Source organism: Xenopus laevis, chromosome 9_10L (assembly GCF_017654675.1).
Source record: "Xenopus laevis strain J_2021 chromosome 9_10L, Xenopus_laevis_v10.1, whole genome shotgun sequence".
Taxonomy (NCBI): domain Eukaryota; kingdom Metazoa; phylum Chordata; class Amphibia; order Anura; family Pipidae; genus Xenopus; species Xenopus laevis.
This window is the reverse complement of record NC_054387.1, coordinates 4,821,123-4,836,701: the sequence shown is the minus strand read 5'-3', so window position 1 is coordinate 4,836,701 and position 15,579 is coordinate 4,821,123. Positions and strand designations below refer to the sequence as shown.

At 41.9% G+C, this 15,579-nt stretch overlaps 1 protein-coding gene across 1 annotated transcript in view; it reads right to left on the bottom strand.

The window, feature by feature from the left end:
* itga3.L (integrin subunit alpha 3 L homeolog) overlaps nt 1-15,173 on the bottom strand; it is a 31,308-nt gene extending 16,135 nt beyond the window's left edge. The window contains exon 1 of the mRNA XM_018234803.2: nt 14,769-15,173. Within this exon, the coding sequence (XP_018090292.1) occupies nt 14,769-14,932 (164 nt within the window). The 5' untranslated portion in view covers nt 14,933-15,173. The remainder of the gene's footprint in view (nt 1-14,768) is intronic.
* Nucleotides 15,174-15,579: the final 406 nt, after the last annotated feature.

Below are 15,579 nucleotides of genomic sequence, written 5' to 3'. Positions count from 1 at the left end.
TTAAACAGAAATTAAATTTTTTCAAGAACTTTAAACATAATGAAACTGTTTCACGTCTATTAGAATGTTATATAATATACTCTTGAGGGGTTATTTACTAAAATCTGAATCAACTTCGTATTTAGCACAACCAAACTCCCATACCTGATATTAGTTTATCTATCATTAAAGAAAAACTTGATTTCATTGGAATCGAGCGAAAACCTGAATGGCTCGAATTTTCCAAGCTTTTTCCCGAATTGCTTGAATTTTTTGAGTTTTTGCCTGACAACTCGGAAAAAGCGCAGACCATGAAGGGTCACGGCTAGGGATGCACCGAATCCACTATTTGGGATTCGGCCGAATCCTTGGCGAAAGATTTGGCCGAATACCGAACCGAATTCGAATCCTAATTTGCATATGCAAATTAGGGGCAGGAAAGGAAAAAGTGGAAAAAAATCTTCTTTTATGATGAAAAGTCACGTGATTTCCCTACCCGCCCCTAATTTACATATGCAAATTAGGATTCGGTTCGGCCAGAATCCTGCTGAAAAAGGCAGAATCCTGGCTGAATCCCGAACTGAATCCCGGATTCGGTGCATCCGTAGTCACGGCACATGCTCAGATTCGGGGAGATTAGTCGCCCAGCAACAAATCTCCTCTTCTTTGGGCGACTAATCTCCTCTTTTTCAGGGCGACTGATCTCTTCTTCGGGGTGATTCTGGGCGTGTGCAGTTACCCAAAAACTTCAAATGAAGATGGTGCCTCTCCTATTGACTAATACACGATCTCAACCGGTCTGCGATGGAGGATTTTCGGATTTGGGCTTTTTTCAGCATCAGGGTGTAAATATATTGGAAAATTCGAGAATTTGGGCAAGAGATCCCCTGTAACAGCTGCAGATGTACAACACCTTTATATAAAGTAGATATATTTCCCCCCAGTTTATCTGTCCTTTAACCCGTGTTAGAGAGGTAAGTTCCCCAGAATTGAGGAATGTGAGTTATTATGAGACATTAGCCTATAGCTGTGTGTGCGTGCCAGGACATGCCCCACCTCTCACTCCTTTATCACTTCTTCTCTCTTTGCTTTATGAGATGGTTACAGTTCAACATTGATGTTCCCTATAAACACACCCTGCTCTGATCTCTCTGTATCTCAGCAATATCTCCTCTCAAGGCCTGGCCTGGGTTTAACATATTATGGCAATTATGTATTAATTAACCCTTAGTACATTACAGAATGGCTCATTCTATGAAACTTTTCAATTGGTCTTTATTTTTTTTAGCGTTTTTTGAATTATTTGCCTTCTTCTTCTGACTCTTTCCAGAATTCCATCGACCCCCATCTCAAAAACAAACACTCTGTAAGGCTACACATGTAGGGGCAGATTTATCAAGGGTGTCGAATTTAGAATAAAAAAAACTTAGAAATTCGAATAAAAAAAAGACCAACCTAAATTTATTTAAAAAAAAAAAATCAACTTTTTTTTCCCCGGGTGTATAGGGCGTTTTCATTCGAATTCGTATTGTATGAATTGAAGTAACATCGTATGCAATTGAATTAGATCTGACTTTTTTTTTAAAAAAAGTCCACCAATTGACTCCAACTTCTAGGAGGTCCCCCATAGGCTGAAACAGCAATTTGGCAGGTTTTAGATAGTGAATGGTCGAAGTCGAAGACAGTACATGATAAGTTTAAATTTTTTTTCAAATTCTAATCAAATTTTGACTATTCCCTAGTCGAAGCACACAAAAATAGCTTCAAATTTTTTTAAATTCAAATTTTCACTTCGACCCTTGATAAATCTGCTCCGTAGTGTTATTGCTACTTTTTATTCCTCATCTTTCTATTCAGGCCTCTCCTATTCATATTCCAGTCTCTTATTCCAATCAGTGCATGGTTGCTAGGGGAATTTGGACCCTAGCAACCTGATTGCTGAAGTTGTAAACTGGAGAGCTGCTGAATAAAAAGCTAAATAACTCAAAAACCACAAATACGGTAATAAAAAAATGAAAACTAATTGCAGATAGGGTTACCACCTGAGACGGATATGGCGAATATAAGGTAAGTAATAGAAATATCGCACCTTGTCGATAGGTGCATCCAACATGACTCCCATACCTAATTTTACCTTATTTATTATTAAAAAAAAAAAAAGCTTGATTTAATCAATTCGGGACAAAACAGATCGAAAACCCGAATCGTACAATTTTTCATATTCGAAATGGTTGGATTTTCGCGCTAATTCCGGTGCCATTGACTTATACACAACCTCGGCAGGTCTGAGATGGAGGATTTTTGGATTCGGGCTTTTTGCAGCATCGGCCTTTAATAAATGTCGGGGGGGAAAAAACCCTAAAAAATTTGAGTTTTGCCCCAAAATGCCTGAGTTTAGTAAATAACCCCCTAAAAGTTAATTTAAAGGTCAACACCCCGTTTAATATACTAAAAGCTTTATGGAATGTCAGTACATAATGTATCATATTCCTAGCCCCACCTAAAATTCATTATATATATATAATATCTATATAGAAAAGAAGCAGACAGTCACATTGTGTAATTCACATAGCAGTCTGTCTCTTCTCCTCTACCTCTTACTCCCTCTCATAACTTCATTCCTTCTCTCCCTCCCCCTCGTTCCTTCCCGGGACCCCACACTGTCTATCTTGAGGCTCCTGGTTATACTCTGAGATGGGGCCCAACAGGAGTACAGATATGGGATCTCTTATCCAGAAACTCAACATGGCTGGAAGGATATATCATTCACCTTTAAATGAACTCTTAGCGTGATGTAGAGAGAGATATTCTGAGCACACAATAGGCAGCCGATCACTGTCCTCATTAAATGGGTTGTTCCCCTTTAAATTAACTGTTAGTTTGACGTCGTAGAGAATGTTAGTCTGAGACAATTTGCAATTGGTTTTCATTTTTTATTATTTGTGGTTTTTGACTTATTTGGCTTTTTATTCAGCAGCTCTCCAGTTTGTAATTTCAGCAATATGGTTTCTACGGCCCAAATTCTCCTAGCAACCATGCATTGATTTCAATAAAAGACTGGAATATGAATAGGAGAAGCCTGAATAGAAAGATGAGGAATAAAAAGTAGCAATAACAATACATTTGTAGCCTTACAGAGCTTTTGTTTTTTTAGATGGGGTCGCTGACCCCCATTTGAAAGCTGGAAAGAGTCAGAAGAAGGCAAATGATTCAAAAACTATAAATTATGAAGACCAATTGAAAAGTTGCTTAGAATCAGCCATTCTATCTAATAGTAAAAGCTGACTTAAAGGTGAATCTTTAAGCAAATAATTAAATTTTTTAAGAATGATTTCTTTTTTCTGTGTAATAATAAAACAGTCGCTTGTACTTGATCCCAACTAAGATATTATTAATCCTTATTGGAAGCAAAACCAGCCTATTGGGTTTATTTCATGTTTATATGATTTTCTAGTAGACAATGAAGATTCAAATTATGTATCTGTTATCTGGAAAGCTGTAGTTCCCGAGAATTCTGGATGACAGGTCCCGTACCCCTTATGTGGAAGATCTGAGGTTGCCAGGAATCCAGCAGATAAAATCTATACCTGTATCCGCACAAACCTGCCCGATGAACCTTTGCTGCACGTTACAAGAAGTCGGAGTTGCCATCACATGATTATAGTGCGGCTCTCGCTTGTAGCAAAGATCTACAGTTGCACATGGGGTCCTGGTGCAGGGCTCTGGCAATGCACAGAAGGAGTTAATAATGAGGAACTGAGAGGGGAAGTAATGGTGCAAGGCCGGGGGTGTATAGTGTGTGACTAACAGGACTGTGTTACCTGCATGTCTGGAATGTTTGTGGGGGGGGCTGATTGAGAGGAAACAGGAGAGAATATTCATCTCACCGTGCCCTTCCCTGACCCAGACACTCACTTCTGCAGAGTCAGGCCGTGTCAACCTTCTACTCACCCGACCCCACTGTAGTGAGACCTCCTATATACTACTCACTCACTGCAGTGAGACCTCCTATATACTACTCACCCACTGTAGTGACACTTCCTATATACTACTCACTCACTGCAGTGAGACCTCCTATATACTACTCACCCACTGCAGTGAGACCTCCTATATACTACTCACCCACTGTAGTGACACTTCCTATATACTACTCACTCACTGCAGTGAGACCTCCTATATACTACTCACTCACTGCAGTGAGACCTCCTATATACTACTCACTCACTGCAGTGAGACCTCCTATATACTACTCACCCACTGCAGTGAGACCTCCTATATACTACTCACCCACTGTAGTGACACTTCCTATATACTACTCACTCACTGCAGTGAGACCTCCTATATACTACTCACCCACTGTAGTGACACTTCCTATATACTACTCACTCACTGCAGTGAGACCTCCTATATACTACTCACCCACTGTAGTGACACTTCCTATATACTACTCACTCACTGCAGTGAGACCTCCTATATACTACTCACCCACTGCAGTGAGACCTCCTATATACTACTCACCCACTGTAGTGACACTTCCTATATACTACTCACTCACTGCAGTGAGACCTCCTATATACTACTCACTCACTGCAGTGAGACCTCCTATATACTACTCACTCACTGCAGTGAGACCTCCTATATACTACTCACCCACTGCAGTGAGACCTCCTATATACTACTCACCCACTGTAGTGACACTTCCTATATACTACTCACTCACTGCAGTGAGACCTCCTATATACTACTCACTCACTGCAGTGAGACCTCCTATATACTACTCACCCACTGCAGTGAGACCTCCTATATACTACTCACTCACTGCAGTGAGACCTCCTATATACTACTCACTCACTGCAGTGAGACCTCCTATATACTACTCACTCACTGCAGTGAGACCTCCTATATACTACTCACTCACTGCAGTGAGACCTCCTATATACTACTCACCCACTGCAGTGAGACCTCCTATATACTACTCACCCACTGTAGTGACACTTCCTATATACTACTCACTCACTGCAGTGAGACCTCCTATATACTACTCACTCACTTCAGTGAGACCTCCTATATACTACTCACCCACTGCAGTGAGACCTCCTATATACTACTCACTCACTGCAGTGAGACCTCCTATATACTACTCACTCACTGCAGTGACACTTCCTATATACTACTCACTCACTGCAGTGAGACCTCCTATATACTACTCACTCACTGCAGTGAGACCTCCTATATACTACACACCCACTGCAGTGACACTTCCTATATACTACTCACTCACTGCAGTGAGACCTCCTATATACTACTCACTCACCCAGTCTATTCACTCCCAGCTCATACCTGTACCCCAGTCTATTCACTCCCAACTCATACCTGTACCCCAGTCTATTCACTCCCAGCTAATACCTGTACCCCAGTCTATTCACTCCCAACTCATACCTGTACCCCAGTCTATTCACTCCCAACTCATACCTGTACCCCAGTCTATTCACTCCCAGCTCATACCTGTACCCCAGTCTATTCACTCCCAGCTCATACCTGCACCCCAGTCTATTCACTCCCAACTCATACCTGTACCCCAGTCTATTCACTCCCAACTCATACCTGTACCCCAGTCTATTCACTCCCAACTCATACCTGTACCCCAGTCTATTCACTCCCAGCTCATACCTGTACCCCAGTCTATTCACTCCCAACTCATACCTGTACCCCAGTCTATTCACTCCCAGCTCATACCTGTACCCCAGTCTATTCACTCCCAACTCATACCTGTACCCCAGTCTATTCACTCCCAGCTCATACCTGTACCCCAGTCTATTCACTCCCAGCTCATACCTGTACCCCAGTCTATTCACTCCCAGCTCATACCTGTACCCCAGTCTATTCACTCCCAGCTCATACCTGTACCCCAGTCTATTCACTCCCAGCTCATACCTGTACCCCAGTCTATTCACTCCCAACTCATACCTGTACCCCAGTCTATTCACTCCCAGCTCATACCTGCACCCCCGTCTATTCACTCCCAGCTCATACCTGTACCCCAGTCTATTCACTCCCAGCTCATACCTGTACCCCAGTCTATTCACTCCCAGCTCATACCTGCACCCCCGTCTATTCACTCCCAACTCATACCTGTACCCCAGTCTATTCGCTCCCAGCCTCCCCCACCCTGCAAGTCCAAGCATGAGCCAAATGCAGCCAGGCATCCTGGGCTCTACAAACACCCCCGGGAGGGGGCAGGAGGCCCTTGTAAGCACACAATAGGCATCTGATCACTATCCTTCATTAAATGGGTGGTTCCCCTTTAAATGAACTTTTAGTATGATGTAGAGAGATATATTCTGAGATAATTTGCAATTAGTTTTCATTTATTATTTGTGGTTTTTGAGTTATTTAGCTTTTTATTCAGCAGCTCTCCAGTTTGTAATTTCAGCCATCTTGTTGCTAGGGTTCAAATTCCCCTAGCAACCATGCAGTGATTTGAATAAGAGACTGGAATATGAATAGGAGAGGCCTGAATAGAAAGATGAGGAAGAAAAAGGAGCAATAACAATACATGTGTAGCCTTACAGAGCATCTGTGTTTAGATGGGGTCAGTGACCCCCTTTCTAAAACTATAAAGAGCCAGAAGAAGAAGAAGGCAAATAATTCAAAAACTACAAACAAATGAAGCCCTATGGAGAAGTTGCTTAGTTGTGTCTATTCTACAACATACTATTTGATATACACGTATGGGACCTGTTATCCAGAATCTTCGGGACCTGAGGTTTTCGACAACTTTCCAGTATTTGGATCCTCATACCTTAAGGCTACTAGAAAATCACGTAAACATTAAATAAACCCAATAGTCTGGTTTTGCCTCCAATAAGGATTAATTATATCTTAGTTGGGATCAAGTACAAGCGACTGTTTTATTATTACACAGAAAAAGGAAATCAGTTTTTTAGAATTTGAATTATTTCCTGTAATTCAGATCCTTCTGGATAACAGGTTTCCGGATAACGGATCCAATACCAGTACAGGCAACATTCATACAGAACATGAGCCGGGACCCCCAACAAGGCCCTTTCCCCTACCCCTATCGTTACCCCAATTACAGCCTCTCCCTTGACCAGCGTGGCTAGTGCTGAGATTTAAAGGCTCATTTAATGGCTCGTTGCTCTTTACAATTACGAGACTTGTCAGGAACAAGTAAAAAGACTGTGACAATATCGATTTGTTTCAAGTGAACAAGCAGTAAAACCTACAGTGTCCTCGCCCGGCCTTGTCAGTCAATAAAGACTCTGTGCGAAGTCAACAATCGCTGCTCCTGGAGTCCCAATGATTGGCTGCAGTGGGGATATGGGGCAGCTAAAAGGGGTGGTTTGCCTTTAAATCATCTTTTACTACACTATTCAGCTGCAAATTCTAAGCAACTTTTCAATTGGTCTTCATTATTTATTTTGTATAGTTTTTTTTAATTATTTTCTTTCTTCCTCTGTTTCTAGCTTTCAAATGGGGGTCACTGACCCCATATAAAAAACAAATGCTACAAATGTATTGTTATTGCTACTTTTTATTACTCATCTTTCTATTCAGGCCTCTCCTATTCATATCCCAGTCTCTTATTCAAATCAATGCATGGTTGCTAGGGGAATTTGGGCCCTAGCAACTTGCAAACTGGAGAGCTGCTGAATAAAAAGCTAAATAACTTAAAGGGGTGGTTCCCCTTTAAAGTAACTTTTATTATGTTATAGAACAGCCAATTCTAAGCAACTTTTCAATGGTTTTCATTATTTGTTTTTTTATAGTTTTAGAATTATTTGCCTTTTTCTTCTGACTCTTTCCAGCTTTCAAATGGGGGTCACTGACCCCATCTAAAAAAAACAAATGCGCTGTAAGGCTGCATATTTATTGTTATTGCTACTTTTTATTCCTCCTCTTTCTATTCAGGCCTCTCCTATTCATATTCCAGTCTCTTATTTATATCAGTGCATGGTTGCTAGGGGAATTTGGACCCTAGCAACCAGATTTCTGAAATTACAAACTGGAGAGCTGCTGAATAATAAACTAAATAACTCAAAAACCACAAATAATAAAAAATGAAAACCAATTGCAAATTGTCTCTACATCATACTTAGGGGCAGATTTACATAGGGTCGAATATCGAGGGTTAATTAACACTCGATATTCGACTGCCGAATGTAAATCCTTCGACTTCGAATATCGAAGTCGAAGGATTTACTGCAAATAGTTTGATCGAACGTTTTTTTCTTCGACCAAAAAATTGCCAGGAAGCCTATGGGGACCATCCCCATAGGCTAACATCGCACCTCGGTAGGTTTTAGGTGGCGAAGTAGGGGGTCGAAGTTTTTCTTAAAGAGACAGTACTTCGACTAGCGAATGGTCGAATATTCAAACGATTTTTAGTTAGAATCGTTCGTTTCGAAGTCGTAGTCGAAGGTCGAAGTAGCCAATTCGAAGGTCGAAGTAGCCAAAAAAAAACTTTCGAAATTCAACGTTTTTTTTATTCTATTCCTTCACTCGAACTAAGTAAATGGGCCCCTAAGAGTTATCTCAAATGTGAACGACCCCTTTATAGAGGGTAGTTCCCCTTTAGATGACATTTTATCATGATCTTTTGAGACAATTTGCAATTGGTCTTCCTTTTTATGGTTTTCCCGTTTGGTATTTCAGCAGCTCTCTGGTTGCTAGGGTTTATTTTTTCCCTAGCAAACAAGCAGTGGTTCTCTTGAGAGACTGGAATAAGTATAGGGGTGTGGGGGGCTGAATAGTAAGAGAAGTAATAATAAAAACTATTAAAGTATAGATTTAAAATGCAATGTTTTTTTGGCTGCTGGGGTCAGTGACCCCCGTAGAAGAGGAAAGGGAATAACAAAAAACTATAAAGAACAAATAAAGACCAACTGCAATGTTGTAGGACATTTTACTACATACTAAAGCTGCAATGGAAATGTCCCATTAAAGTCTATGGGGCTGTTCACACTGGTGACTCAATGAAGTTCTCATGATGCAGACTGGATGCATCCCAGCCAATCAGGACTCCTGCTGCATATTTTAAATTCCTCAAGGAAACTGTCAGGGCACGTGATTTAGACTTTACCACGGCAGCAGCTTTATTGTCCTTGGTTTTTTTTTTTCTTGAACTGAACCAGACCCTGTTTTTTTTTTTTTTGCAGAAAATCCCTCGTTTTTGTAGCAATAATTTGTATAGTGACCTCCCTAGAGACCTGCACAACGTCAGCTCCCCTGCGGCGGCACATTCGATCATTTGTGGGGCTTTTAATAAAACAGACTGGATTGATTTTGATCCCATTCAAGAACATTAAAGGGGAAATCCAACCAAAAAAAAAAATCGTTTTTTTTATGCAGAGAGAAGAGAAACAGATCCGATCCGAAAAAGGACAGACAAATATCGCTTTCAACAGTAATTACATTATGAATAATAATTAGGGATGCACCGAATCCAGGATTCGGCCTTTTTCAGCAGGATTCGGATTCGGCCGAAACCTTCTGCCTGGTGAACATTCTAATTTGCATATGCAAATTATGGGCGGGGAGGGAAATCGCGTTACTTTTTGTAACAAAACAAGGAAGTAAAAAATGTTTTCCCCTTCCAACCCCTAATTTGCATATGCAAATTAGGATTCAGTATTCGGCCGAATCTTTAGCGAAGGATTCGAGGTTTCGGTCGTATCCAAAATTGTGGATTCGGTGCATCCCTAATAATAATAATAATAATAAATGAAAGGCCCAGAACAGGATTGATTTTCATCCCATTCTGTCGTTTTATTTAAAAATTAAAGGGGAACTACACCCAAATAATGGTCTTTTATGCCGAGTGAAAGAAAACAAGAATTCTAAACAACGTTTCAATGATTTCAAAAGCTATTTCTCAATGAAATCGCAATTTTAATGAATGGCCGTTTGTTTATGTTCTCTGCTCTGTTGGTTCCGACTCCAGAAACAAAATAGCAGAAGGAGGGAGATAACTGACATCTGATATAAGGATTCAAGAGTCAGAACCAGACTAATATTGTTTTCACCAGCAATTACATTTACGAATAATGATAATAATAATAACGATAATAATAATAATAAATAAAAGGCCCAGAACAGGATTGATTTTCATCCCATTCTGTCGTTTAATTTAAAACATTAAAGGGGAACTACACCCAAATAAAAGTTTTTATGCCGAGCGAAAGAACTGTGTGTTTATTTTCTTTGTTCTGCTGGTTCTGACTCCAGAAACAAAATAGCAGAAAGAGGGAGAGAACAGACATCTGAATTGAGGATTCAAGAGTCAGGAGCAGAGATTCAAAAGGGCTGGACAGCAATTACATTTACAAATAATAATAATAAAAATAATAATGAAAGTCCCGGGATAAGATTGATTTTCATCCCATTCTGTGGCTTTATTTAAAACATTAAAGGGGAACTTACACCTGAATAAGGGTCTTTATGGCGAGTGAAAGAAAACAGAATTCTAACGTTTCAATGATTATAAAAGTTATTTCTCAATGAAATTGCCAAGTAGGCGTTTGTTTGTGTTCTCTGCTCTGTCGGTTCTGACTGCGGAAACAATGTAGCAGAAGGCGATTATATTTACAAATAACTTCAACATGCAATGAAGGTACAAGGGAAAGTTTGTAAATATCATCCCTGTGTCTGTGACTCCTGGGGCAGAAAATGAAGAGAATGGAGCCCCCCCCCTCCCCCAGGAGACAAAGTTCTGGTTTGGGCGGGAGGAGGAGGAGGAGGAGGAATTTGGTCCCCCCGGGGTGCGACTGCTGAGAGGTGAAGTGCATTGAGCAGGGAGGGACCGGTGTGAGTAAATCTTAAGAATCACTGGAATGTTTGCCAGGAAGCTGGAGACAAGCGCAGGCACCTCTGCACCCGACTCCCCAGCAATATTAGCACCTGCACACAAACCCAATGTAACACACTACCCACGTGTCTATACACAAACATTTAACACACACAACTAAGCCCAGAATCCACAGCTGTACAAATACACATGTTTAGTTCCCCTTTAAAAAGGATTAAAGGGGAAATAAACCCTACCTGCCACTTTAATGTTTAATTAAAGGGAACATTCATTTGACAATTAACTTGTGTCTAGCAGACATACTGATACGTTTTATCATTTCAGCCTCACGCTAAAACGAAAAAATCTGGTTGCTAAGGCACGGGATCCCCAGCAACAAGTACAGCAAATTTCTTCTGAGACTGGACGGTTATGGTTATCATCTTTCTATTAGGGCCCTGCTCATCTTTTAATATTTGTTATTTAATCCGCTGCCTGATTGCCGTAGTCATTGGTTCCCTAGCAACCAGATGGCAATTTGCATTACACGCTGCAGAACTGACGGTTGCGATGCAACAAAGACCAACTGTAAATGACCTTTGTATCCGAGTCATACTAAACGTTAATTAACCCCTTAACGATATCTCTGGGGGTAAGTCAATGCACATTTATGTATTGTATTAATAGGAGCAGGAGCTGCCTTGTTGCTTGCCTGTAGGTCTTAAAGGGGTGATTTACCTTTCATTTAACTTTTTTTATTTTTTATAGTGTTTGAATTATTTGCCTCCTTCTTCTGACTCTTTCCAGCTTTGAAATGGGGGTCGCTGACCCCATTTAAAAAGCAAATGCTCTGTACAGCAACTTATTCACTGTCATTACTACGTCTTTCTACTCAGGGCCCTCCTATTCATACTTCAAATGAATGCATGGTTGCTACTTAATTTGGACCCTAGCAACCAGATGGCTGACACTGCAAACTGGAGAGCTGCAGAATAAAAAGCTGAATAAGTCAAAAACCACAAATAATAAAAAATGAAAACCAATTGCAAATTGTCTCGGAATATCCCTCTCTACGTCATACTAACAGTTCATTTAAAGGTGAACAACCCCTGTAATATGTGCAGGAGCTGCCTTGCTGCTTGCCTATAGATCTCTGCTGGCATATTCATGTGCCCCAGGGTAACAAATGGCACTGGCTTTGCCTTCCTAAATCTTCCCTCCTGCCTCTCTAAGAGAATCCCCAGAGAATCCCCCGTCTCTGCCGAGGCTCTGACTATAAACAGCAATACGGCGACTGCAGCTTTAATGCTGGGCAGTGGGCAGGGGACTTACATTATATGATCTAATTACAGAACATAATTCTATTACTACAGACAGAAACATAATTTGGCTTTGCCTTTAATCTGCAGTCCCCCGCCCCTTGCAGCACTTACTGGGATTACACAACTCCCAGCAGCCCCCAGGAAGCAGCACCCAGGAAGCAGTATGTTCATGCGGGTGCTTGTGGGCACAGCTGCAGGATCCACAGGCCACTTCCTGGGTGCCAAGTGGGAGGCAAATGTGGTGCAGGGAGATTAGAGAGCACATGGCACCAGTGTTCTTTTGGGTGCAGGCTGGCACTGAGCGCTGGGCATGCTGGGAAAAGCCTGATGGCTGACAATCAATTTACATGATCCTATTGAGCTTAATGCAGAAATCTCATGACTCTGCAGGGCTGCACTAGGCACTGCACTACTCACTGTGAGTTATAGTTCATCACTTCATCCCATATGTACCACTAACATGGCAGGGGCCCCTACATACTGGGCAGATTTCTCAAAGCATGTGCTCCCTCCTCTACTGTACACCCAGGATACTCAGTGTGTGTGTGTGTGTTAGTGTGTGTGTTACGGTGTCAGTGTGTGTGTGTGTGTTAGAGTCTCAGTGCCTTAGTGTGTGTGTTAGAGTGTCAGCGTGTTAGTGTGTGTGTATAACAGTGTCAGTGTGTTAGTGTGTGTGTTAATGTTTGTGTGTGTTAGTGTGTGTGTTAGAGTGTCAGCGTGTGTGTGTGTGTGTGTTATTGTGTGTGTTACTGTGTCAGTGTGTTAGTGTGTGTGTTAGTGTGTGTTAGTGTGTGTTAGAGTGTCAGTGTGTGTGTTAGTGTGTGTTAGTGTGTGTTAGAGTGTCAGTGTGTTAGTGTGTGTTAGTTTGTTGGTGTGTATGTTTGTAAGGGTAAGTTCACACGAGGGGATTTAGGGAGATTTTGTCGCCTGGCGACTAATCGCCTCGTCTTCTGAGCGACAATCTCGCCTGCACTAAAGCACACACGGTAATGCGTTTTCCATAGTCGCTTCAAGTTGCCTCTGTGTGTTAGTGTGTGTGTGTGTGTTAGTGTAGTCACAATGTGCAGCAATGTTTGCACACCCCGCCCCCAAGTAACACAAAACTTTCTCATGTGCAGGTGTGATGAACACAAGGGAGGCGGGTGCTGAGCTGTTAACCCCTTGTCTGTCTCTCACCCTCATTATTAACCCCTCCCCTGCCAGAAACCTGCCCAATATCCCCCCAAACTTTCCCTTTCATTCATCATTTCCCGCACATTATTGGGTGTAAAACGGAATAACGACATGTTAGTGGTTCCCTTTGCTATTCGCAGCTTCCTGAACTCGTCCCATGACTTGTCCTTGAATTTTGGACTCGTGAGAAATCTCAGTTGTTTTGTTGTGAGTGATAAGAATGAGATTTACGCTGGACAAACAGATAAATATTTGCTTGTTTAGTCAATCTGTGCCCCCCCCATATGCTTAGTCATTGGGCTGATTCATGTGACCCACTGAGCTAACAGTCTGATTATAATGCCAGAGCTCTGTGCCCAACTGGATGGTCTATATGGATGAAACAACTGTCAATGGGTGTGGAGGGGCCAAACTGTCGAGTGTCTGAATATAAATGTGACTATTGTGCTGTACCAGGAATGATACAATTGTCATACACACAAATCATTTCTTTTATATCTCATTTAACTCTACACAAACGACAGACTTATCATCATCTCCTATTAGACATCCCCAGAGACATCCCCAGAGACAGCAGAGACAGCAGAGACAGCAGAGACAGCAGAGACATCAGAGACAAGACTCCTTCCTCCCCCCCCACTTATTAACCCATTGTTCTCAGGCAGCTGTACCCCCAATACCTCTGCAGTCCTTTCCTTTAACCCCTCCCTGCTCGCGCCATTAACCCTCCCAAGCCTGGAAGCCTTTGTGCTTAGTGCAGAGAAGTGAGTGTGTCCAGTCTGGGCCATTTATTCTGCACATACAGGTCTGGTCATTCATAACCTTCCATTAAACCCAATCTCAGTGATGTCAGAACTGTCAGTCTATTGGGTTCAGTATCAGTAATAACTGGTCAATACAATGAACCTTTAGACTTTATTAACCCCTGCACTGCCAGAAACAAACCTACAGTATTGACTTGTGCCCCCAACCTGTTGTACTACTGGATACACAGCAAAGCCCCTGACATTTATATAGAGATATACAGACACTATGTATTATATAGAGATATAAAGATATAGATATATATATAGAGAGAGAGAGAGAGACACACACAGTAGTACTTACAGTTTATAGAGATATAGAGAGATATAAAGAGACATATAGAGAGAGAGAGAGAGAGAGAGAGATATAAAGGCTATACACACACATACATATATATATATATAGAGAGAGAGACACAGTAGTACTTACATTATATAGAGATAGTTATAGAGATATACAGTCAGAAAGTAGTAGTACTTACAGTATATAGAGATAGAGAGATATACACAGAGTATATTATAGAGTTATATAAAGAGATATATACATATATATATATATATAGAGACTCAGTAGTAGTACTTACAGTATATAGAGAGATATAGAGGGTCAGACAGTAGTAGTACTTACAGTAGATATATAGATATATATAGAGAGATATACAGTCAGACAGTAGTAGTACTTACAGGTATCGCTGTTGCTCCAGACTCTGCCGATGAAGCGACACAGAGAAACCAAATAATCCCCCGGGGACTCCGGCCTCTTTCAGGACAGGGAAGCGAGTGTCCAGGTTAAAGGCGGAGCCGGAGCGGCAGAGGCCGAGGAGAGACACGAGCAACACCGGGATCATCGTCTCCTCTTCTCTCTCTTCTTCTCTCTCCTCTCTCTCTCCTCCGGCTCTGATACAACTTTGTCTGATGTCTCTGAGCTCCTTCTCCTGCTCCTGTTTCCTTGGTGCTGATTTTGCTCCTGTCCCTGGTGCTGATCCGGTGTCTGTATAAAGTGTCAGTATAAAGTGTCAGTTTAATGTGAAGGAGTCGGAATGAGAAGGAGCCGGTGCCTGTGGGAGTCTCCCCTGTATCAGACTCAGTCCCACCCACCAGTGTCACCTGCTCCCCCCCCCTCCCTTCCCTAATGGAACCTTCCCTCTCCCATTTCTTCCGGTCACTTCTCCATTTAGACCCGGTACGAATCCCCGACAGTTGCTTCTTAAAGGGACCGCGCCGCCCTCCACCTGCTGCAGAGAGAACTGCTCTACTGCGTCCCTTCCCGGCCCACAAACTTCCCCGACCCCTGCACACAAACATCCCCGACCCACAAACATCCCCGACCCACAAACATCCCCGACCCCCTGCACACAAACATCCCCCTAGTGTTGCCACCTTTTCTGGAAAAAAATACCGGCCTTCCTATATGTTTATATTTTTTCCCTATTAATAACATTGGGATCAGCCATCATTTTAACTGGCCAGGCCAATAAAATACTGGCCAGGTGGC